This window comes from Larimichthys crocea, chromosome XII (assembly GCF_000972845.2).
Source record: "Larimichthys crocea isolate SSNF chromosome XII, L_crocea_2.0, whole genome shotgun sequence".
Lineage (NCBI taxonomy): Eukaryota > Metazoa > Chordata > Actinopteri > Sciaenidae > Larimichthys > Larimichthys crocea.
Window position 1 is genome coordinate 6,920,716 of NC_040022.1, and position 25,880 is coordinate 6,946,595.

Here is a 25,880-nt window from a genome sequence, read left to right on the forward strand (position 1 = left end):
TAATAATCCACAAATATCTGTGAAAGCAGAAGCTTTGAGAACATAGACTTTATTCATTTCATATAAAAATGACACAAAAACGTTCAAAAAAAGTTAAACAGGTAATCTTCACAGGGACAAGAGCCAGCCTGCATCATAAACTTGATCTCATTGGGGGTCGTTGCACCGTCATCATCATCATCATCTCAATCAGTTCACACAGACAAACCTGTACAGTAAGCCACCAGCAGAGGCCAGGGTAGGCCTGGGACAAACCGGTTCACCTTTTACACTCCTCCTTCCCTGCTTTCCTCTCTTCCTACATCCCTGACTCCTCCTCACACTCCCCCCCTTTTTCCCTTTTCTCCTTCGTCTAGTTTTCCTTTTTTCACTCTTCTTTCTGACCCTTCATGTCCCTGAGCCCTCCTCTTCTGATTGGTTCCAGACGTGCCACTGAGCTCTTCTTGCCAACTCAACATTCCACAGCTGGAGACTGCACACACACACACACACACACACTCACACCTATATGCACACACACATACACACACACACTTCAACTCACTCTCTCTCCTCCTCCCTTCCCCCTCTATCTTAGTCCAACTTCATGGAACTGCTTTTTTTTTTTTTTTTTTTTTTTTTTCACAGCAGCTCAGTGAAACACCAAAAGCCTCAGACTGAAATGGCTCCAAAGCATTCCTCCGAGCAAGAAGACAGAAAAGCACTCAGAGGCATGAACTGAAGGGAAAAGAAAAATGTTTGAGGAGGCAAATAAACTCTGAAAAATGTAGTCATTACGCTGCGCAAATGTGAAATCTCATAATGACGTAGACGTAGAAACGAAGAGAAGGTTTTCTCTTGTAGTGAATTCACTTTTAAAAACATTCTTTGGCTCTCATATATACAACTGTGTCATTCACATGACGGATGTTTTCCTTTGTGGGGCAATGAGAGGTTCAAGTGTTGGCAATTATCCCATAAAAGACGGAAAGTTTCCAAATGTCTTTACCAGTCGTATTTCAGTCAAACCACATATTGAAACCTGCATCATTTAAAAGACAATTGGAGAAAAATATCCTAGTGATTAAACATACAGAAAAGTGAACTGCGGTCCATAAACATGATGAATCACAAACAAATATCAAGCTGCGAAACCCTTTTTTTTGTGGCGCATACAAAGAGAATTCATGTCCTTAAAAATTGCTGAATCAGCTCCAGATGGTGGCATGAAGAGCCAAACCAAATAAAAGTTTGGCATCACAGAGCAGCAACTGTACCTTAAGGATAATGACTAAAGGCAAGTGGATGACTATTATTGAATTAGCTCAAGATAATAGCAGAAAGTGCCTAAATGTACACGGAGCCATGGAAACTGAAAGTCTGATCATTTGATGACAACCTTCAGTCCTGCAGTACCAAAAAGACAATGTAGTCTATTTAAAGACCAGCTTTCAATACTCAGTCCTCTAAGTTACAGAACTTAGCATTAGTAATGTGCACAATTCTAGTGTACTGCCCTCAGACGGCTTGAGGTCACCACAAATAATGGTCCCTGTCGCCGTCCACACATTCACATTTGGACTTCCTCCTCTGCTCATCTGACAGCTGGTGCTGACGTGTCAGATCAGAGAGGAGGAGAGAGCAGGCTCATGAAAACCACGCATGCATCATCAGTAACAGTTCTCTACAGCTGCACAGATAAAGACAAAACGATTGAAAGGACATGAATGCAATGAAACAATGAAAACACAACTCAAGTACAGGTAAATACTGTCATGGCAAAAAAGAAAAACAAAAAACAAAAAACAAACTTAAAATCCAAAAATGAATTTGGTCCTGAAGAAGACTGTGGCTGTGCATGTAGATGACAGAGATGGTTTGAGTTAAAAGTCGATCTGTGGCCGTGATAGCACTTTTTTGCTTTGAAAGTCTTTTGATCAAAATGGGAACAAGAAAGAAAATATACACCGAACAAAAATTTATTTTGGCACCAAGGAAGACGGAAAGGAGTCATTTCATAAAGCCGATTTCATGTTGAAGTTTTCCAGCTGCAATAAAACTAAACTCCCAGTAGATCCATTTATGGCTTTCATGATCACTTTTGGGTAAAAGATGTTTATCTGATTTGTCTAGAGAGAAATTTCTAGAACTGTTAAGTCTTGGCAAAAGAGGATTGGGAGGCGGGGATTCAATTTAAAAATGAAACATCTGCTGCGCTCTACACAGCCCTTCAGCACTTTAAAAATCTTTTTTGGTTTCAAAAGAGACAAGAAAAAAAAAAAAAAACATAAATGCCACAAAGTGTATCTGAGTCAGCACATTGAAATCAGCCTCTCCTGTGTCAGGTTGGGTCCAGTCCTGGTTTGGTTCGATCCGGAGTGGCTCTGCTACTCTGACTGCTCATTCAGCTCCATGTCAGACACCAGGATGTTCTTCTCAGTCTGCTCTGTGAGGCTGGAGTTGGTGCGGCTATAACGGGCCCCTTCATAGGAACCCCGGGACCCGACAGTTCGCCGACGGTACAAGTAGATCACTCCAACAATCAACACCACCAGCACCAGGCCAGTCACCATGACAACAATCAGAGTGGGCAGGTGGTCGCTATCCACTAGGTGGAGGTAATAGAAAGAAATCAGGGTTAATATAAATAATTCACTTTCTGATGTTACAACACAGATATTAAAGCTAAATTTTTAAGTTTTAAGTGAACAGAATATAGCAGCAGACAATCATACTTACAGGTTACAGCTGCAGTTTCAGCACCTACAGATAGAAGAGGGGAAAGTTAGCAAAATTTGACAGCTTGACTGCTATTTTTTTTATTTCTATAATTTTATTTGCACTTGATCTCATCCCCTGCTGGATGACTGGACTGTCATGCTCAGCTTCTTTGTTGGCTAGTTTGCTCTAAAATTCAACTGACTCAATGAGACCTGGTTCTGAGTATGACATCCCCCTTGGATAAATTGGCTTCGTGTGTTGTGTGCTTACTGCGAGGCTGCTTGCAGATGACCCCATGTGTGCGATTTCTGCAGGAGCCAGGCTTCCACAGGCCACTGTTGCTCTGGATCCAGAAGCAAGACTTTGGAGACAGAACAGAGAAGGCGACGTCATGCGCCTCCCAGTTGGTGTACGACATCTCTGTGTCCTCACTCCACACTAGACCTCTACCTGCGGCAGGAACAAATACACACATACTCAGAGGATGTTTAAACACACTCAAGCAGAAGTGCTTGGTTAGTTTTATCTCAAGGAGAGCTAATTTGTTATATCATGTTCAGCCTGACATCTCAGGATTCAGTTCTTCCTATTAGATTAGATAGAAGTATATTTCCGGGCATTTCACTCAATCCAATTGCACTGACAGATAATAATACACTTTAAATAAATTAACTTTCTAGAGATAATGCACCTAGCTTTATCACATTTAAAAAAAAATCCTTATTAAATTAGGAAGCAGAGTACGATAATTTGATGTAAAGTAGCCTTAAATAAATAATCATGGATTTAAAAAACTTGAATCTGAAGGTTAATAAGTTCACAGCAGTAGAGAGGGATGAAAGGGACTGTCTGAGGCAATGTTGCACGACCTCTCACGCTGATGCCCAGCCAAGCTCCATGTGCCTGGTCTGCATAGCTCTGAATGTGTTCCCATACAAATCCGTTCTCTGTCTCATCCAAGATTGAGAGAAGTTCAGCACCCACTGGAAGATACAAAAATACATGGAGATGGAAAAAAGGGAAATGAAAATTGATCATGCCAGGGTGGGAGGGGGCTCATTGGTACATTGGTAACACCTCTAAATTTAGACATATTGATGCATTTTGTCAATTATGTGTGAAGCGGTGAAGGTCAGAAGAGTTGCACTTAATTGGCTTTCAGTTCAGTTCAGTGTCATGAGCTGTACAGTATGGATATCACAGCAGGAGTCTGAATGGTGGAGGTGTGAGGGTGCATCTGAAACAATTTCCTACCTTTTTTACATGACATGCGTGCATCCTGCTGAAGTTTAAGACTTTGCAGGTTGAAGGCGTAACAGTGGTTTCTGAAAGGCACCCATGCCCACTCTCCCACAGAGTGTGGGCACTTGCCGGGGTAGATCCACTGGTGAGTTGCAGGCTCATCTGGCAATGGAAAAAACAGCAGAGATTAATTCACTTGGTATTGGTACATATGGTACAATATGTTACAGCTAAGGTGTGTATGTTTGTACAAGATGTGCGTACACACAACAGTACTGTGTAAGGCATCCAGGTGCATTTGTGGGACATGTTCATGGATATTTATTGCTGTTACATTACACACACATACCACTAATCTGACAGATAGCAGCGTCCAGTTTATCGTCACAGGGAGACATAGTCCACTGCCCAGTAGTGGTCATGTGACCGCATCCAGCCATCTGATTGGGCTCCCCATCTTTCCAGTTTGAATATGTCACATCTTCTTCACCGAGCCATGTGAAGCTCCGTCCCTGAAAACATGGGGAAAGGCAAAGTTTCAATTTACAGCAGTTCCCCTCAGCTTGGAAAACAAAGTTTTACTTGTGTGACTCATAATAAGCTCACTCCATAGTTGTAGAGAGAGATCCAGGCAGGCCGGCGTAGGCTGTTGATCAGCAGAGTGAGATAAGCCTGTTGGTACGGATCCTTCACCTTTGCCAGGGTCCCATTTAGAGATTCACAGAGATGAAGAGCACCAGTCCAGTCCAGACGCTTCTCCACAACCCGGTAAGTCACTCCACCCAGCTCCACAGGCTTTGAAAGGGTGGCAGGAATAAGAGCCGGGGCCGGAGGGCGTTCCGAGTCTGAAGAAACAACAAAGTCATACAAGATGATTTAAGCTGACACACTTCTGTTTGTAGAGCATATATTCTGCAATTTTAAAGTGCGTTGTTGTGGTTATTATTCAGTATCAAACCTTGTGGCCTTTGACAGATGTAACCATTACTTTCCATCTCACAGGCTCGGGAAGCCCACATGCCAGTGTTCTTCTGTGGGTTCCCATGAATCATCACCACACAGTTTCCCTAAGAGGTGATAATGAAATCCTCAGAACAGGAAGACGTCGAGGACAAAACCGTGACATGTGTGCTAATAGGTGAGTGTGTTTAAGTACCGGGGTCTTGTTGTGATGTGGTCCGCTGTTGTCGAGTGGCTCCCCTGGAGCCCAGTTGGTGTAGCTGAGCAGGCCAGGCTTGGCCCACTGGAAATGACCTTTAGAGTCTGAGGTCAGACCCACCCAAAGGTCAATACTTGCATTGTTAAGGAGGGTGGTTACAAACGCTGTGAGAAGAAGAATCGATTGCATCAGTTTGAATATGTGTAGTAAAACTCTAAGGAGACATTAGTGAACTGTGATAAATATGGGGATAGGTAAATGCAAAGATGATCTAATCCAGTAACAGGCATTCAATTCTTATTAAAATAACTGGATCCTCATAAAATACTTTAACACACTACAATGACGGATCATACAAATTTTCCTCATTAACATATTTATATCTGAAAAAGTAAGTAATCTACATTCAAGTAGGAAAGTAAGTCGATTAATTCAAATTAGGTCAACCACCATCTCTCTGCTTGTAACTTTATGCCAGCAGTATTCTGCTGTAATTACCTTCCTCCAAATGATTGGACACCACTGCCAGTACACCTCTCTGTGATTCACATTTCAACTTGGCTGCAGACCATGTGACTTTGTATGAATGATCAAATACTCTGAAACACTACAGAAACAGTGGATGTCAGTGCACTCAGTAAGGAAAAAGAAGATTATTCAGGTTAGGTTTTGTTAGGCTGAGTTAAGAAGGTGCATGATAAAAAACACAAGGTACATCCTGGTTACTTGCTATACTTCCTTTCTAAGTATGGTATACTTTTTTGATACATTCTAAACATCCTGCACTGTTTATACAACTCAACGTAATAATTGCATTATGCTGACTCATGTTGTGTTGTAGCTCTACCTTATGCTGATAGGAGGACCATCCGTCAGGGCAGCCTGCAGGTGGGTGGGGGGATGACGGAGTTGGAGGAATGGTGCCTGTGACATTTACTCTCTTACAGATGTAGGGCAGGTCAGAGTGGCACTTCTGATCAGCCCAATCCGCTGTTCAAGGTGGAAAATACAAGCTCATGTATGTGTGCTGCATTTAATTTAGTCTCTCTCTGACACTGGCTGTTCTTACCTTTGCTGGCAGACAGATGGACACATCTGCGATCACGACTGAGTGGGTGTGGCCTCCCAAGGGCCCAAGAAACATAATTGAGCACAGAGTGGTCAGACCAGCGGAAGCGGCCATCATTTTCATAGGTGTGAAGACCCAGCCACCAGTTGTCACCCTCCACCTTCGGCATCTGAAGGTAAGAGAGAAACTGTGAAAAGGCGTGTCGAGACCATGCAGCATACAGGGACTTTTAATCATACAGGGCTTGCCAGTGGAAAAGGATGCCATGCAGAACACAGACACCATAATTACACAGGTCTCTACTTGTTACCTATCTCTAAGGATTTTCCCTTAATAAAGCTGGACTTCCTGCTAAAACACTAGTATTTAATTGCATTCCTAAGCTGGACTTCCTGCTAAAACACTAGTATTTAATTGCATTCCTGGATAAAATCAGCTCATGCATGATGAACTTTTTTATAAAGTTTGCAGTACCTTTCGTAAAGTGTTGGCCAGGAAAGCCTCTTCCTCAGCTGAGTGGACAGAGGCCAGAGAGGAATCAAACCAGGAGCAAATCCTCTGGGCCTGGTCCCAAGTGGTGCGGTGGTCAAAAAATTTATAGTCAGCCTCCTGGAAGGTAATCCACTCTGGTGAACTGGTGCCTGACAGATGAGGGAAAAGACAAGAAGGAAAGATGGTTATGGGACAGAACAGGTAGGTTTTGAAATAAGCTCTAGGAAGCAATTTCAGTCTGCAGAGACAATTTCAAAGCTAAGAAAATAAGACTGACCTTCAGAAACTTCTGGTTCTTGCTCAACACTACCTAAAACACACACACAAGGGAAAAGTTTATTCACGACATGCATAATGTCGGAGGCCCAAAAGGCAATGGAAAAAAGAAACTGGAATCAGGGCTTTATGCACTTATAATAGGAGCTGTAGGTTGAATACAGTATTTCTAAAGATGAATAGAAAATGTGCATGAAATACAAATACAAAAGGTCTGGTCCTGTTTGTACCTCTGGGGATTTTGCATATCCAGTCTAATTCAGAGTCACAGTGCATAGCCAACCAGGTCATGGTGCCCAAGTCTGCTGCAGCACACTGCCGAATGTTGTAGTAGTAACGGCCAAAGTTCTCGTATGTGAGCTAAGACACAAGCCAAGAGTAAACAGACTGTTTTTTAAACATTGTTGATACATGGTTAGAATCTTGTCATTACTCACAGCCAGCCCATCACTCCACTTCCAGCTGCCATTATCCATGGGGTTTCTGCGGTTCAGTCCAATCCAAAACCAATGCTGCTCATGGTCCTCTGACTCCCTGTGGGGATTACATCATCATCATCATCATCATCATCATCATCATCATCATCATCATCATTATTATCATCCTATTACATCACATGTCACCAGGTCAGAGGTGCACACCCACCCAAAGGCCTCGTGGAGGACCTGCAGAACAAAGTGCTCCTCATCAGGGCCACTGATACTCAGCAGATTGGCTCCGTGTCTCCGGCAGTACAGGTGAGCCTGCAGCCAGCTCAGCTTCTGCTCCAGCTGGGAGGAATGAAACACCTGCACATAGGTGATAAAAGTGTAATTACAATCCAATTAAAAATGCAATACTGTTGTAAAACGTAATATTAGCAATAGTTTTACTTTCACTCCCAGTGTTACTAATAATTATAAATCATTATTTGAATATTTCCTTTTTAGTCCAAGATTGAATTAATCAATTCATTCCAACAGAGTACTGATGCTGTGAAACTGTGAAACACTGTTGAGATGAACCTTATAACAGTAGCGCAGGTTGCTGTCGCTCTTCCAGCCACTGGGACAGGAGCCGCTGAGGCTCGGGGTGGGCTGAGGGGCTGGGGGCTCAGGGCTCAGAGACGTGTCCTGGTTCTGGCGGCAGATGAATTTTGCCTTAGATGATGCACACTCCCTAACCTCCCACAGGCCTGTTTCGGAACCCGTCGCCATGGAAACACAGCCGCCATGGACAGTGACTGAAATAGATACAGGGTGAAACGTAGGTGAGTGACGAGGAGAGAAAAGAGGCTACACTGATGAAACGTTTGGAATTAGAGAGATGATGTGAAGAAATGATGTGTGGAAAATATGATTACATATATCTTATAAGTCAAGGAGGTTATGAGTGTTAGATTCTAAATAAGGTAACATTTCCTTTATACCCTGCCTGGCGTCTGACACAGGGCTCTTCAAGGCATTAAATCTTACAGAAAAAGTAGATAAATCGAGATGACTAAAGCAACAAACTGTTCTAATCTGAGGTCAAACTGTTAATATCTTCAGATCCATCAGTGACTCCAAAGCCAGAGGACTCGCCCACGCCTGTTTTTTGCGCCTCAATGTCTGGTTTAGTAATTATGGCTATGATGATGAACCATGAACTATGTTATGATGAACTCAAAATCCATGCTAAGCTGGACTTTACACTGAGAATTCTCCTGTTTTTCGGTCTCAATCCTATGGTGCTGCAGTGGCAAAATGGTCAATTTAAATCAGAACATGCTGTCTGGTTTTGACTGCTGCTTATAGTTGTCTTAGATAGGCAGATTGTCACCTAATCAAAGCTGCTTTTCAGCCAGATCAGCATATCATGTTCTTGTTCTGAATCTGTGCTTTGGCCAAAGAAAAAACACCTGGGATCCATTTTTTCTTTCTTCTTTGTGGATTTAATCCAAAATTGGCTCTGGTAGAGAATGAACCTGGTGCAATTAAAAATCTCTAACTATAGATTAAATGCAAATTTGATGATCTCCCCAGGGAAGTGAACTCATAGATCACAATGAAAATACACCATCGAATATAAAAGACTAGAGCCAAAACAATTAGTTGATTAATCTATCATTGGAATAAAAGAAAATGAATCTGCAATTATCTTGATAACCATTCCAGTCATGTTTTAAACAAAAAATTTAAAAATCTGTAATCCCAGTTTCTCAGATGTGAAGATTTGCTTCTTGCCTTTATTTCATATCATGATAAACTGACGTCTTTGGGTTAGACTGTTGTTCACACAAGTCTTTTGAAAGTATTACCTTACTACAATGGGATAATTATGTTCTTAATCAGTTAGGAAAATAATTGGCAGATTAATTGATAATAAAAATAATCATAAATTGCAGCTCTATAAAAGAGATTTCAAAGGAAATATAACACTAACTTTTCAGTTTAAAAGTGCATATAGAAATGTCGTGTGAATAAAAATAAATAAATAAATGTATTCATTTAATTTATTAAATACTGTACATACTGTATGTACAGAACCTGGTAAAACATTTGTATTATGAGCTGCTAAAATAAATCCACCTAGCTTTGATACATCTTTTAGCAATGTACCATGAATTCAGATTTATCTTGAACATCACTTGATTTTAAGTTATTTAAATTCCTGCTGCTCCTCAGGCATTATTACAATTTTGAGCAAGATATGATGTTAATCTTCAAAATGTGTTTTGATTCAGATTCAACAATCTGGTCATTCTGCATCCTGCAATACATTATCAGATGAACTCATATCTGTAGTTCATTCTGTCAATCATCCACACATTTAAACACAGCATATACCTGGCTGGTCTCGATTCCAGTTGGTGAAGGACACTTCATCCCCGCTGAGCCAGTGGAAAGAGCCAGGACTGGCTTTGTCATAGAGGCCTATCCAGAAGGAATCACCAGAGCGACCAAACACCAGGCTGTTGGCGAAGGCCTGCTCAAACCTTTAAAAATTTAAAAGGGACTTATAGAAAGGCAGCACTGACAAAACACATCTTGATGTATATTCATTGCTACAAGGGAGTCTGTGTGTGTCAGGGTATACTGTATGTGTGTTGCTGTATGCACCTATTGGTAATGGTAACAAGGGCAGCTCCATGCTCTTCACAGGACTTCTTGGCCTCATCAAAAGTAAGTAGATCTTCTCCCACCCAGTAACAAGCTGGACTATGCCACTTCCAGCCCTGAGAGAAGAGAGAAAGAAAGGAAAGGAAAGGAAAGGAAAGGAAAGGAAAGGAAAGGAAAGGAGATATAGCAGGATATGAAACAAATAAATTATGGAATAAAATAAAAAATAATCAAGCACAAACATCTACAAAAGCATGTGCTACTCTTTAAACTGGGTAATTCAATCTTCTTTTTTTTTGGATGCACATAAAAATACACATGGAAACAGACAATCATAATGATTTTTGGATAATCTCTAAATCCCATGATAGTGCAAGATTTCATATGAGTCAGACTCATGGCCACCGAGTTACATTGTATAATAGCACCACCTACTTGGAACTATAGACATTTATAGGCCAACAGCAAATTAGAACATTCAGAGGAAAATTGAGTATCAGATAACAGTTATTTTTCTGGTGTAGGCAGTATTGGAGTGATATGTTTAAAAAAAAGTGTTTAACCAAGAAATTCAGGAAAAAAGAAAAGAAAAAAAATCCCAGACAGACAGAAAAGCAGCGAAGACCTAACAAACAACAAACCAAAAACACACAGTGTCTCTCTTTCATGACATTATCTTTTTAAGTGCCATTCTAACAGTTATGCAAAAGTGTGTCCACTAATACAAGTCAATGTATCCCAAATGCAAAATAAAAAGAACAAGTCTAGGCATGCAGAAATAACTTTTCCCTGGCCCCAGTCCCTCCTGCCAGCTCATGTAGTGTAGTTGTGGACGTGTACAGACGTAGAGCGCAGCCAACATGCAGAAGGTCAGAAGAGGTGACATTTTGCATGAGATTGATAGCGAGAGACAGCTTGTATACAGCTTTGTGTGAATAAGCTCAACCTCAGGCCTTTTGCACAACCATGTTTGGCATCTAGACAGAAACCTCAAAGATTATAACTGCTGGAGAGGCATGAGCTGTTGAAACTCACATCCCCTTAACATTCTTTCCTGTCCTTCCTTTCTCTGTCACAACATCAGCATTGACTTATAGCATGTTCCTGGTAATATATAAAAGCAACAAGACATATTTAGTATGGAGTAATGTAATGAAACACTACACCAGATTTTACCCAATTATCTATTAAGTTTTCATGTCATCGCTTCTATAAATTACACAAACCATAGCCAAACCATTATGTTCTAAAAACCAAGCAATATATTAATTTCTTATATGGGCAAACATTCCAACTATTTTAACTAAATCACATAAAATACTAACAAAAACATACAGACAGTGGGGGGCCCTAAGCAGCAAAACAGCTGTGTGTTTTTCATGGAACGTGTACCAATAAGGTATTAAATCTTTAAGCCTGCAATTACTACGCTTTCCCTTTTTTCTTTGACACTTTGGGGTAGTGAAAACAAGCTGTGAATGTAACACTGACATATCATCACCTTTTGATTTGATGTAAAGAACTGAAGTCATGGTTCTGGTCATATGCATCTGTTTTTGGTTTCTACCAACTTCTGAGAGAAATATCTGGTTGTTTAGCTGCTAAATGCTCCACTAGCTTTTTGTGCTGAAAACAGCTGCCAGCTAAAATGAAGAGAGCATTTTTGTGCTGAAAACAGCTGCCAGCTAAAATGAAGAGAGCAGTGAGAGCAAACCAAAACACTAAACAATGAGCAGATTAAGGTGATAATTCTCTGTATGTTCATGACTACACTGTGTTCCAAATTAATATGCAAATACGATTTCAATTAAACAAACATTAGATTTTTAGTTTTACAAAAAAAGTTTTCAATTGGGCGTCTTTTCCTGTCTGTTTAGATGACACTGACGTCAATCTCAGACAGGTCTGGTAATTTGTTTGCCAAGTGACCCGATTAACTGGAAACAGGTTTTATGCAATATGGGAAGATCTTTTTTTTCCCCATGCATGAAACCTGTGACTGACTGATGATGCATTATTAGAAGTTTTGTTTAATAAAATCCTGATTATGATATGATTGTTGAGGACTGCCAATCATATAGATTATTGAGGAAAAAAAATAACAAAAACAGTATATGCATAATAATATGGAACACAGTGTACAAGCGACTCTTAACATTGTCTCGTTGTTTTTACATTCTTGTTTATTACTTTCATATAAAAATATCAATTACAGTCTCGCTGTTGTGCCTCAAGAATTTGTTGTAAATGCTATAACAGTTAAATAATCCGAAAAATTCACCAGAAAGGCTCACATTATTATTATTCCTGGTGACTGCGAGGCCCTCTGCAGCTGCTTTCGCCCCAGGCTGCCCGCCTCTGACATTAGAGATCAGTGTTGTCTAATCTCTTTGTTTATTCACACATGAAGCAATAATAAAATCACTATTGTTGGAAGTATAAAGCAGAAATGCAATACTAACCCTCCAGTGAGTAAATAAAATGGCAGCATTACAGTAATGAGCAATCCATTACATTTTGTGAGTAATGAGCCCAGCACTGGATGGGGTATATGGTTTGGGGATCATGTGGTGTAATGTTGCTGACGTGGTCAGCAGGCTTTCTGTCATTGTTGTTTCACATGTTGTGCAAAGTGAGACCGCCAAAGCGCCCCACAGAGTGTGCCATGCCAAATGACCCCCGCCACATTACCACCCATGATGCGTCGCTCCCCAGAGAGAGGGGTAAAGATTCATTACACCAAACAAATAGTTCATCCGTAGAAAGATCTTTGTTGAATGTAACAGCTGAAAATCAGCATGACTCTCGACTTGGGATCATTTACATCATAAATCTTCACTTTGCAAAAATATGACTTCTCTGGAGGGCACAAAGATACAGAAACACACACACTATGATCTCTTTTCTCACAATGATTATCCCCTATGTCACACGTTACTGAAAAAAACTACATTTACAGCAATGGTCAGGTAGGGACAAGTCAGGTATGAGAGGCTTAAAGTCTCTCATATGGAGAGAATTATGGACTGTGAAATCACAAACAGATGTAGATGGATCTTCCAGATGGGAAGAGTAAGTGTTTCAGTAGGGTTTAGTTTGTCTGTGGTGCCTGGTAAACTTCCCAAATTTAAAGGTGTGGTTTACATTTCAGCCAGAGACTGAGGGGGGACTAGTGGACCAGTGGAAGGGTGAGAGATGAAGGGGAGCTCTGGGAAAAGGGGTCAAAGGAGAAGGTAAGTTCCCACTAACACTACTGTCAGCAGCTGGAACGCTGAAATGCTGCGGGAGATCTCAATATAGTTCATACCTAGTCCACAATGTGGTAAAAAATCTGAATGTAAAGCATAAACAGTAAATGACTAGAGGAAAATTAAATATATAGCACTGAATGCTGAGAGAGAAAAAAGAAAATACTTGTTTGCAGTCTTGGTGCTGTGGCTTCCCGTCATTCTTTGTTCCCAGTTTCTTACAGATGGAGGGCAGAGTCAGATTACAAGGGCTGTCATCCCAGCGGCCCTCCTGCACACGCAAGCAAGAGACAAACAGAAAGAACACACAGCTGTTCAGTATATACAAACGGAGGAGACTCGTTGACAGTGAGAGTCCATTATGGTGAGGTGATTAAGACCCCAGACTTTGGGGGTCAGTGTGAGGGTGCAGGAGGGTCACTCACAGCTCCCCAGATGGAGACGCAATCTTCTTGAGTGTTGCGGAAGTTGTTGGGTTCAAACGGATGCCAGTAGGTGAAGATGACGGGCGTGTGGTCAGTCCATTGGAAGTCCATTTGCATATCAGTGTCATGGAGTCCTATCCACAGCTGGTCAATATCTGACACAGGTCGAACCCAGAAACAGGGTTAAAAATGAGAATATGGTTCCAACTATGACTTTAATATGAAACTGTCAGATTTTTCCATGAAGTTCAGTAACTACATTGGAGCAATTCCATGACCTAAAAAATGGATTCCTAACTTCATGTGCTGTTTTTCAGCTCAGGGAAAGAAATGAACTGCCTGGCCACTGGTTTCCACATTTGAGCTTGCTCTGGGAATGTGGGCATAAAATGTAGAAAAACAGCTAGAAAATACCACTGAATGGAGTTAATATTTTAGCTTTTTTAATTGTAAGTGCTTCAGCATTAGTAACAAACACTGTTTCTTCTTTGACATTTATTTTTTCTTTTACATTTATACAGAAACAGTAAATCTAAAATATTAAAATGTAAAAATCAGCAATTAGTGATATGGTTCAGACAATGAACCATATATAGTACAATTAAAAAAAATAAATAATCACCTCTCTTTACGGTTTGCATGAGGAACTCCAGCTCAGGTAAAGTGTGGATGCTGACCAGGTTGGCCTCCATCTTCTGACAGGTTTTTTGAGCTGTATCCCAGTCAAGCTTTTCTGAAGTCAACTTGTAGCAGCCAGCCTGGAAGGCCTGCCAGCCCACATCACACTCGTATTTCTGATCATCTGCCCACGAGTCTGTGGGTGTGAAAAGATAAAACCCATCAAATTCTGAACTTTGGCACCATGGTAGTACTGTAGCTACTGTATTTCACTTTAATGGACTAATTTAAAAGTCTATACGCTCACCAGTTGTGAAGGGGTCTAGGGTGGCATTGGGCCTTTTCTTACAGACATATGGCAGAGCAACAGAACAATCACGGTTTTGCCAACGACCCGATGACTCAGTTCTGATCACAGCGCAGTTCTCCTCCTCGGCGTGGTTTGGCTGGTCTTCATGGTGAGATTAAAAAGAAAAATCTTCAGAACATCACTGATACCAAGGTGCTCTATTTCAAAGCATTTCATCCCCAAATACTTGAGTAATCCACACTAAAATACTGTGGTTGCACTGGCATGCCACCGTGTGTATTTGAACTCAGTGCAGTGTGTCGCTAAAAATGAGCAAGCAGGCTCATTTAGCCTTCTGTGGGAAAAAAATGTTTAAAAAAAAAGATCACAGATATTTCAAGCTTAAAAAAAGACAGAAAAGGTTGAGTTGTTTTTACAGTCTAACCTGTCTCCCAGTTGAGATATTTGAGCGGTGAGGAGTCGGCCCATTGCCAACCACCATGGATGTCCAGGTCATTGAGGCCAATCCACAAAGCAGCACTGTAACCTGTCAGTAAACCTAAAATAGCAGGACAACAAAGTATATGTCAAGAGCAAACCTCATCTGTTTTCTCTGTGCACACAATAGAAGAAAATAGTGTGCTTCCACTTAGGCCCAACAATCTCTCCTAAGGCATGATTTTAATTGCCAGCTCTGTATTGGGTAAATGATTGCTTGAAGTTATGCAAGATGAATATTGGTAACAGGGTCACGGCATGCCAGAAAATCAATACTTCTGACTGGGAGAGTGAATGTGCAACAACAAATACTAGTAAATATTCTAAACAGCACATGCCATTGCCCTAAACTGCCAATGCACATTTATATTTTAGTGCTTTTTGTTTTGTTTTTCTCAGGCAGGCTTGACAAGACATAATAGCACAATATGATGATCACTGTTATTAGAAGTTATTGAGAAAGATTAAGAAATCAGTGTTCTTTGCCATTGCCAATCTTTGCCATTTTGAGCAGGGTTACAAAAAGTAATATTGCACCCCTATAGGTCTATACCTCAGACTACATCTCAATTTTTTGCATGCCAGGATGGAAACGTTTATGCAGTTACGCAGTTATTTTCAATAGTAGCTGTGTTTATTCACAGTGATAAAGTATATCATGTACTGGTTCATTCATGTAACCAGTTTAAGCCTTACTACTGTGTCTCAGTAAAAATGTCAGTGTACAATATAGTTCCTACAATACCTACAACATCAGTGAATGCCTCTAAACACAAATGTACACGTGTGCACGTTGACTTTACCATTGATGTACGTCTGCTCGTGCAGCTTGGTGATGCTTAGCAGGTCTGCCCCCTGCTGCTGGCAACTGATCCGAGCCTCGCTCCATGAGAGCGTAGCTTGGAAGTTAAACTGGTAACAGCTGTCTGTCAGTGGGTCAGTATCCCAGAATGTCTCGCAGCCTTTGCCTGACAGTGAGGGAAGGAAATAAGAAGTTTGTTTGACCACGAGAAACCAGGATGAAATAACAGTAAAATGAACAGTTGGGTGAGAGGAAATTGTGATGAAGCTCGCCAAGTTTTTGGCAGAATGAGCTTAAATGAGATTTAAGACTAGTCCTGAATGTGCAAAGTGATAACTCACTCTTGACAGGACAGAAACCCCAATGCTCGTCCTTGCCATAGTCAAAGGTGGTGGCACACCAGAGGTGACCGTCCTCACGCCCGATACTAGTGCAGTTGTGGAACCACTGGCCATCATACAGGAAGGGCAGATAGCAGGGGCGACCATGAGAGTTCCCCTGGATTGTATAGATCTCTGAGGAGCAAAGAGAGTGAGAGACTTCAAATCTCTGCATGCGGCAGGGGAGACGGGCCATGCTTGTGTTGTCTAACTTTATGACTGTGAACTGTGCTGAACTGAAATACCTTATGTGTTTTCTCAGGGACTTGTATAATCAAACATATGGTCAAAACAGAGGATGATGTTACAATCAAAACAGTAAAGTCAGATACTGGTCAGCAGAAGGAAAAGTAAACAAATACAAATTGGCAGGTTATCAGGAAAACTAAGTATATTGTATTTGAACTCTATGTGAAAACAAAATTATCAAGAATTTATAAAAAAAAATATTTGACCTAAATTTATATACCGAAGCAGGTTCTTTAAGATATTGCATGCAGTTTAACTGACAATCTATAATGGCTTTCTGCAGTTTGACAAAATACCCTGAGGTTGTCGTTCTAGTCTCTACATTCCATAAGTAAAAGTACAGTGGGAAGAAAAGGGCAACAGAGAGAGAGAGAGAGGGAGAGAGAAAGGCTGGATCTGTAGTGTTACCAAAACAAGTTAGGCCAATGGAAAATAGAGCAGACATGGTAAACGCAGGAGGAAAGATTTCTGAAGCTCCCGCCCTGACTTCCCTCTCTGCTCCACCAGTGGCTGGCTGTCTGGCTACAGTGGAGTTGGTCCTCGGCTGACTAATGTCAGAGGCATTCCTCTCCAGCAGCGAACTGACTTCACAAAGAATCTTGTGAAGATCGACACTTAAGAGTTAAAAATGTCAATGCACCCAGTTCCCTTGTGACAAATAAGTAAAAGAGAAGAAAAAGTTAAAAGAGGAAGGACGAGGTAGAAGAGAGGATTTTCTAGTGTAACGCCTATGGTAGATCTGGTTTCAATTGCAGGAGAGCAGTTAATTGTAGACTCATATGGCAGACTGAGCCTCACTGTATAGTTTGTCAATTAATAACTGTGATATATGATATTGGTAAGAATGGCACTGACAGTGGAAATGAGCCTTAGCTGTGAACCACCATGGTTAGATTTAATCTGGATTGAAAACTATATATAAATAGAAATATTCTTGAGGGCAAGGACAACTTTGGGTGTTTACTGCAGTTTACAAACACCACCAATGTTTTCCTTGGCTTTCTGACTGGCAGGCAGCCACTTGTCCTCAACAATTCCCTGAAAGCAACATTTTGCTATATCCATTTGATCAAATACAGCTGTGGTATTTACAACAGTAAGCCTATCTGCCTCACTGAGGCATCACAACATACAGTGAAGGGGCAGCTCACTGGGTCACTGTATCACTACAGCCGTCACTCAGAATAATTTGCAGACTTGTTGCAGTGATGCAATATTTGTGATCTCATCTCGTTTTTTTAAATGATGTAATGTTGTATCTTGATTTAATTTTTGACATTCCTTTCATCTTTAGACTCGCACTTTTAATCCAATTATTATTTTTTTATGTTTAAATTTCAATAAAAAATCATGGAAAGTGTGTGTATCTTTTGTCCTTTTTATTGTATATATAATACTCTATGTTGCTCAGGATTAATGGTTTACATTTTTTTTAAAGGGAATCTGTAACTGCAGTTATCCCGTAAAACTTAATTTAAGTGCTGTTTTAGGTGAAACAAAGATAAATATTGACTGCTAATCTGAAGAATGATTGGCATATAAATCTGAACTTGTTTGACTACGAGCATGCTTACCACGATATGTTTTAGAGCACAGATCCTGCACACCACCATGCAGTGTCCATTTGAGCGCAGAAGGAATGGAGACTGAGGCGGAGGAGTTCGAAAATGAGGGTGAGGGAAGGTAGTTGTTGAGGTTGTCTAACACCTGTCCACAGTTCCAGGTCCAGCGTACTCTGGGGGGCTCACGGTCACAGGTGTACACACCCAGAGGAGACCTTTCCCATCTGGAAGTGAGGTTACCAGTGGTCATGCCCAGGCACAGCGACGAGCCCAGGTTGAACAGGCGACCCCGAGTCACCCACTTCCATCGCTGGTTGATATCCTCACAGGAGGTTGACAGGATGAGGGAGTGATCCCGCACCCCCAGGCACCCCTGGGCGCCCTCATGGAAGAAAGCAAACTCATCAGAGTCCAGCGGCGCTGTGCAGAGGAAAGGAAAACAATGGCATCAGTCAATAATGCTGATGAAAACAGGATTCCATGTTAGCAGCTAATGTGGCAAGAGAACAGGTCAGGGGCTGGATCAATATCTCCATTAATGAATGCAGTGCTGGGTTAGAACTAGTTTGAGTTGTGGCCTCTGATGTCCCTGCATAATGCACTTCGGTGTTATTAATCCTCTAAATATACTGTTATAACCCTAAAATCCCGTAGACACATTATATGACAGTGCTCTCAGCAGGAAGTAATTACAAAAAGTGTCATGCAATAAACTGTGAAAAGTGGTTGCACATGTTTTACATGTACATAGTTTTAATGTCAGTAATCACTGTTGAAGTATTTCAGCATGCACCAAGTCTCATTCACCCAATTCCCAAAGACTGACCTTGAGTTACCTCTCGCCTTGTTCACTACATTTGTGGTGTCTATTTCTGTTTGACTGGGTTTGACTATTAAGAGAGCAGCACTTGGTGGTTTTGGAAGTTAAATATATAAAAATCTTTATCATAAGAATCTGTAGGGAGATTCAAATACAGTTGACTCAAATAACGGAATGTTTTAACAGGTCAGAATTTGATTAATTTGATGAAATAAGCTGAAACGGGTGACTGTTTTTAGTCTGCAGACTTTCCACTGCTGTACACTGATGCCTTTATTGGCATTACTTCAGTATAATTCTCTGAGGAAGTAGTATAGCTGCCCACAGAGCTGTGCGATATTCTCATAGACACTTACAGCATACAACGTTGTCAATAATAAATAAAATGTTTAAAGGAAAGAGCTACTGGGAAAAAAAAAAGTGTTAAACTTAACACATTCAGAGCAGTGGCTGGAAGCCAGCATCAGTGACTGGGATTTCGGGAACAAAACCCAACAACCTTTCTCGAAAAACAAATGTGGTTTTCCTCCATTTTTTTCTCTTAAAGGATTTAGAGATTGGAAACCTAGAAGCCAGTATGAGTGTTGTGAATATGTTGGTGTATGGTTGTGAGTCTGTGTGAATGTGGGAGAAAGAAAGACAAAGAAATACAAGTCAGGAGGCGTGTAGGAGTGACTCTAAATTAAGGTCTTGTTGAAATCACTTAAAGAAAATATCCCCAAAATACACATAAACTCTGCTCAGACTTGAGATTCAGTGGAGAGAAAGTGAGATCCACAGCATTCCTACTTGGCGGGTTCCTGTGAGAGGCCAGGAAGTGGGGTAGGTGGGAAAAGATCACTGGGCATTTGGTTGAAAAATACAACTCTCCTATGCGGATACTTTAGTCTCCGGCAATCCCTCGTTTCCTACCCCTCAGCTAAAACACTCCAAACCTCCTGTGCTGCTTTTATAGACACAAAGACAATGGAGTCTCATCAAAAGCTCCATAAAAATCCCTGTAATCTGGAGAAGACGACTGACACGCCCCTCTTCTTGTGCTCAGACTTGTGGTTGAGTTTCTCAGAAGCAGTGTTAGCTCATTTGGTCGGTAGCAAACACAGTAACAGAACGCAGAGGCAGGCTGGTTCTGTGTGAGTTTGAAAATGCTCTGTACAGTGCAATCACATATAATCACCACCCTGCTCTTTTTATAAAGCCATCCATTTTACAGTAACACCCAGCCGTTAGGCTTGTTTACTGCCAATTCATTGGTTAAATCATGGAAGATTCAAATTCAGAGTCAATGTGATCCCTGACAGAGACACAAAACACTTCAATCTTCCCAGGGAGGTAAAAAAATACTGTATCCAAACGCAAAACATCTAAGTTGCTTTTGGGACAAGACTTTCTTTCCATGAAGCTGTTATTCTAGTCCCTCCTATTAATGCAACATAATCCAGAGCTGGATCAAATGTAAAAGAAAAAATTAGCAAAGACTTGTTTCTGTGGAAAGTCACTGTCTGGTGTATCCATTGAGTCTAGCATTAAAAATGACAAAAACATCCCTGACTTTGATCAGATCATAATCTGCTGATCATAATCTTGATTAATTGATTAATAAGTGGACTATAAAATACCAGAAAAGTGTAGTAATAATTTCCCATCACAATTTTCAAAAGAGCCAAGATGAAGAAATATATTTTAAAATGTTTTAATTATTGGTAAATTTCTCTGTTCAGCACTCCAAAACCGATACATATTTAGTTATATGATCATAAAACAAACAGCAAATATTCACATTTGTGAAGACAGGACTGGTGAGTTGTTGTTGTTGCTTTTCGCACTAGAACAATTACAATTATCGAAATAGTTTGGTTAGTGAATAAATCAATAAATCTAATACTCATTTCAGATCTGAAAAATCTTACAGGATATTTTGCCCTCAAGATAGTTCATATAAAACCCTCTACACCAGTTGTCCTAAGTTCTCTGTTGTAATTCATGCCTACTCTGCAATTACAGTGTGATGTCTACCACAACAGACAATCAAATGTTGATACACTATAATCTTAGTTCAAGATTTAGTTACATTTTTCATTGCATGTAAAATCCTTAAGGATACTTGAATAGCTTTACACAATACTGAGTTGTTAAGGAGGCAAGAAACACATGACAATAAATTAGTCTGATGCCATTTTGTCATTTTTACAATGGTAATTAAAGCTGTTTTTAAAAATAGACCACAGAGGCAGCTCCAACAGTGCCTGTGGGAAGATTTTCACACCAGAACCAGCCCAGTAAATATCAGTGTGATATCATGTCAAGAATTTACTTTAGTATAAGCTCACAACGACAATATGAAACGTTCTTGGCAAAAGCTTTAAAACCACTAGACAACCTGAAGGTGAAGTTCCAGACAGCAAGAAGCCAAATCAAAAAGAAGTTTTCATTCCAGTCTGGAGGGGACACAACTGGAGGTTTGATGTGAGAAAACTCCCAGGCACTCAGAGAGAGTGCAGAATTCCAGATTAACTTTAAGCCATTGAGCCCTGTGAACGCTAAGCCACAACAGCTCTCCTGCTGTGAGCTCATCCTCCTCTTTGCCCTGTCGCCCCCTGTTTTTTGGGGGGGTTTTTCCCGCTGAAGAGAAAGGCTAAAACCAACGGCCAAGAACAACCAGCAACACACGCCAAGAGAGGCAGATATTCCCAGAACCTACACCTCCACAGTACGGTCATCTGTTGGACCAGCTTTGAGGACAATGCTTTGAAACGTAGCTGACTAGTCAATAGTGAGTTTTGGCTGGAGGTATTATGAGTTCAACTGGCTTGTCACACTGTTTGGTGAAGTGTGACTATGACTCATCGATGGTGCCAAATTATATCAACTAAATGGGCTGTTTTTTCTCCCATCCGTTTATTTCAAATATCTAATCTAAAGATCGGGACTGACATTTAAACAAGATACTTTTCCTGTAACCATCCTTATTTTGACAGATGTCCGAGATTACAAAAACAGGCCTTGACTGGCCAGTGTGATAAAACAGCAACCAACAAATAGACAGGAAATTCCAGGCTGCTGTGTTTGCTCCTTTGGTGTTTTATGGTGGTCTAGCCTCTGAAGCAACCAAAACTGTGGATAGGTTTTACCTCATCTGAGAAGCATGGGAGAGCAGAGAGAGGGGGAATTAAAAGAGAGAAGCATATTTGCATTTTGCAGCCACACTCAGAAACAGAGCTAAATGAAACCTCTATGAAAGTGTGTATCAAATTTAGAATCCAATGAGAAAATAGGTGTACACAGTCAAAGCTCATATCACAGTTTAGGTTATCTGTTAAATCATAGTTAGACAAGGGATATATACAAAGGAATATACTAATGCACAAATTAATTTTTAAACTTTGCTCTAAAGCTCGGCCACCACAGAGCTGGATATTGTCGTGGTGAGAATACATGGCACGGGGCAGGATAAAAATTTCTTACACGTTGCATGGAAGTTCATGACATGCTGAGCTGTTCCTATTCAAAGATATTTCCAGTGTTAAACTCTGTTAGCTCTAGTAGTAGAGAGTAGAGACAACAAAAAAGAGACAACATTTCATTAAGCAAATCAACAATGATTATTTTCCTCTTAGATCTCTCTGCAGCTTATCATCCAAACGTGACTGACAAGGGATTCTCAACTTTGGCAACGGGGGAATTTAATGGAAGATGGGTACAACTCATTTTAAAATTAAGAAACTAATCCTCGCCAAAAAAAAAAAAGCTCCAGATTATTGAGCATGTGTGTTTAGCAGTGTATTCTTGGGGATAATAGTGAGGGAGGGAGAATGTAAACTCACTATTTCAGTATTTTAATCTATCTTGATTTACATTAATGTATTAAAACTGATGTGCTGAATCTGACATGATGATACCAGAAAACTCAACGTGGTAACTTATTTTTGTAATCAAATGAATTCATTAAATTATCAGAATATCTCTGATCATTTTCATTTTCTTTATGGTAGCTGATTGTGTAAATGATGGCCAGAGATGACAGCCTATTTACGATTAAATCACTTGATGTAGACAGTAAATAATCGTACGTTCTATGTCCTCTGTCTCTGTGCTAAAAGAGCATTTAAACAGAGATTCGGCTTCTTAACCCCTGTTGCAGTCCACCTCATCATATCATTCACTGACTGTGCAAGAGACTTTAACTTGCCAGTGACAGTGGTTAAATAGGTAAACTCAGATTTAGTTGACAAGCATAAACACTGCAACAATGATGCTGAGCATAAAACAAATAGTTCATTTTACGGCTATAAAACAACAAAAAAACAATGCTATAGATATGGGTGGGTTTACCCTCCACGGCATCCCATAACATGTAATGCTGTAGTTGCACTGAATGTGTTAATTGCAGCCTGTAACAGGATGTAAAGGTCACATCTGCCCGCAGGGTGCCAAATGAAGCGTCACTCCACGTCAGTTTTACAATGTAGCTTTAAAAAAAACAAACACCCGGTACAAAAATAGAACAAAGAAAACTAAAACAAAAATGAAAATTGTCTTTGCAGCTTTTAATAAACTTAGTAGAAATTACAATAGAGTAACTAAGCCAGCAGCCCCTTCCCCCCCCCCCCCCCTTTTTTTTCTCCACATCTGGTTCCACTCACTACTCGGACTTTTGGTTCGTGGCATACCAGCACCAAAACACACAGAAAATATCATTCAGTATCTGCTTCATCGTGCATTTTTAGACTGGAAGTCATCATCAAAACAGAAGCATGCACAATAGGTTTAATGTCTGCCTGTTTTTTTTTTCTTTCGACTTTTCACATGAATGAAAGTTGAGATTGTTCTCACCCGTAACGCTGCTCTTCAGTTCCAGACTAAAGACGAATAAATATAAAGTGCATTTGTAAAATATAAGTTGCCGATTTGACCATGTTTTCCTTGATTCCTTGTTACGGTGACGGCCGTTTCCTTGCATGCTCACAACTACAACACACACACACGCACACACACACACACACGCTGCAAAAAAAACCAAACGAGGAAAAAAAAAAGTGAAGCCGGAGCAACAACTGCCCCAGTGCTTTACTTTCAGGACGGATGATGCAGATTTGGTGAGTCTGACCGCTAGAGCTCCGTCTGCCTCTCAGTCATATGAGACTGAAATGAATGGAGCAGCGTCATCACTGTATGCGCGTGTGTTTGTATGTTTCCCAACATGAGGTCCGGGGACCTCCAGGCGCTCGAGGAGCGCATATAAAGGACTAATGACGCAAAAAAACAACAAAAAAAACAAAACAAAAAAAACTAATTTGGAAATCTGAGATGTCATCATATCAAATCATAATTTTAAGGGTTTTACTTTTTGATTGTCGATTGTGTGATTTTTTTTTCTTTTTGGTATATGTTCTTCAGTAAATCTTTTTATTCTGTTAGAGTAGATTTTTAATATGAACCCACCATATTGCAACATGCACCCTGAATATTTCAGCCTAGACTTGTCAATGCCTTTACAGTCCCATTACCAGTACTCATTTTAATAGATACCTTTAATAGTCCTGAGGATATTTGAAGCCTTGCAGTGATTGATTTAGTTTCATAAATACTGTGATTATTATAGCCTTCTTAATAAGCATCTGATAGATAGATGTTGAAACAGAATAAATACAGACTTGATCTGACAATACAGTTCTGAACCCCCTGCATAGCAGACTGTCTCTAGGGGCATGTGTCAGCTCTTTGGCAGAGGTTAAAGACAAGAGCTCCTGCAGGAGGTGGGGGGTATGTAGTAAGAGCTCCCTCTTGTGATATGCGCAGGAATCGTTCTTTTTTTTTCATTTTCATTTTTAACTTTAGAAATAAACAAATGGCACCTTTTAACCAAACATGTGGTCCTAAAAGACAAACCAATTGATAGCATGTCTTGCAATCTTCTGCATAGCAAAAGTGGGAAATATGAAATATGATTGGTGAACAACTGTGTCGACAGTTAATCAAAAAGATAGAAATGGTCCCACCTCTATGCATAGCACTGGGTCTGAAACCCAACTTTCGGAGGGCATCTCCTTTTCCTGAGATGCCCAGAGTGAGATATTCAACAGCAGTTATCTGAGAGTATTTGGCATTCTTGGGAGTCTCTAGGTTGGGTCCTGGAAAATATACTACTAAAGGTCTCTTTAGTTCTGCTGGGAGATTTCAATGTGAAAAAACCTAGAAGGGAGTGATTAAGAGGATTATCCTGCCCAAAGGACTATTCTTTGGCTATTGGACTTCTTTGCTGTGGATTGGCCATAGCAAACACTGTGATTAAGCACAGGTTGATTTTTACTTGGCATTACAACACACTAGTCCAAAGACAGATGGTCGACAAATTGTATCATCAGAACTATCGATGGATGTACAGCTGACAAATGATCGAGACCTAGTGGTGATTTGGATTAGATAGAGGGAGAGACTGGGGAGCAGATTTAGTAAATTTAAATAGAGGAGGAGGACATGGAAGATGAGTGGTACATGTTCAAAGCCTCCACTGAGTTACTCACGTCTTTTCAATGCTCTATGGAGGTTAAGGACAGTGCCTGTGGAATAGCAAACCTGGAGTGGTCTTTTCTATTTTTAAAAAGAGGACCAGAGTGTGCTCTAAACATTGGGGCATCGCACAGCTCAACCTCCACGGGAAAAGCTTATTAGGAACACCTCTGGATGACCAAGAAACATTGCTGGACAAAAGGACATCTAAACCACCCAGCTTAGCATGCTGTTATCATGATCCAACTCTCAAAAGCTTGTGTATCCTGTTTCATAAACTTGTACAGTGTGTCAAGGTACAGTAAGAGCTACTTGGTTTCTCTATAGGAAAATAATCAATGTCTGATATGTGGAAAAATTATATTCAGTTTGTATAGATAATCTAGTCAATTAGTGTAGTTTCATTTGCATGGCTGTCTGCTAAAATACATAATAGTGTCTAATATATTCAGTATGTCACC

General features: G+C 40.4%; 1 protein-coding gene across 1 annotated transcript; it reads right to left on the reverse strand.

Annotated features, from left to right (window-relative positions):
- Positions 1-18: 18 nt before the first annotated feature.
- mrc2 (mannose receptor, C-type 2) lies at positions 19-24,055 on the reverse strand. Its single transcript, XM_027285444.1, has 29 exons — positions 23,743-24,055; positions 18,102-18,509; positions 16,240-16,413; positions 15,900-16,064; positions 15,044-15,157; positions 14,617-14,760; positions 14,314-14,505; positions 13,692-13,846; positions 13,433-13,537; positions 10,019-10,134; positions 9,746-9,894; positions 7,943-8,160; positions 7,584-7,726; positions 7,376-7,472; positions 7,169-7,298; positions 6,940-6,972; positions 6,645-6,811; positions 6,171-6,339; positions 5,949-6,091; positions 5,600-5,708; positions 5,099-5,265; positions 4,901-5,009; positions 4,549-4,787; positions 4,292-4,454; positions 3,955-4,104; positions 3,570-3,683; positions 2,971-3,150; positions 2,719-2,742; positions 19-2,587 (listed from the first exon to the last, which is right to left on the reverse strand). The coding sequence occupies exons 1-29, from the start codon at positions 23,867-23,869 to the stop codon at positions 2,367-2,369; spliced, it is 4,425 nt and encodes a 1,474-aa protein (XP_027141245.1). The 5' UTR covers positions 23,870-24,055; the 3' UTR covers positions 19-2,366.
- Positions 24,056-25,880: the final 1,825 nt, after the last annotated feature.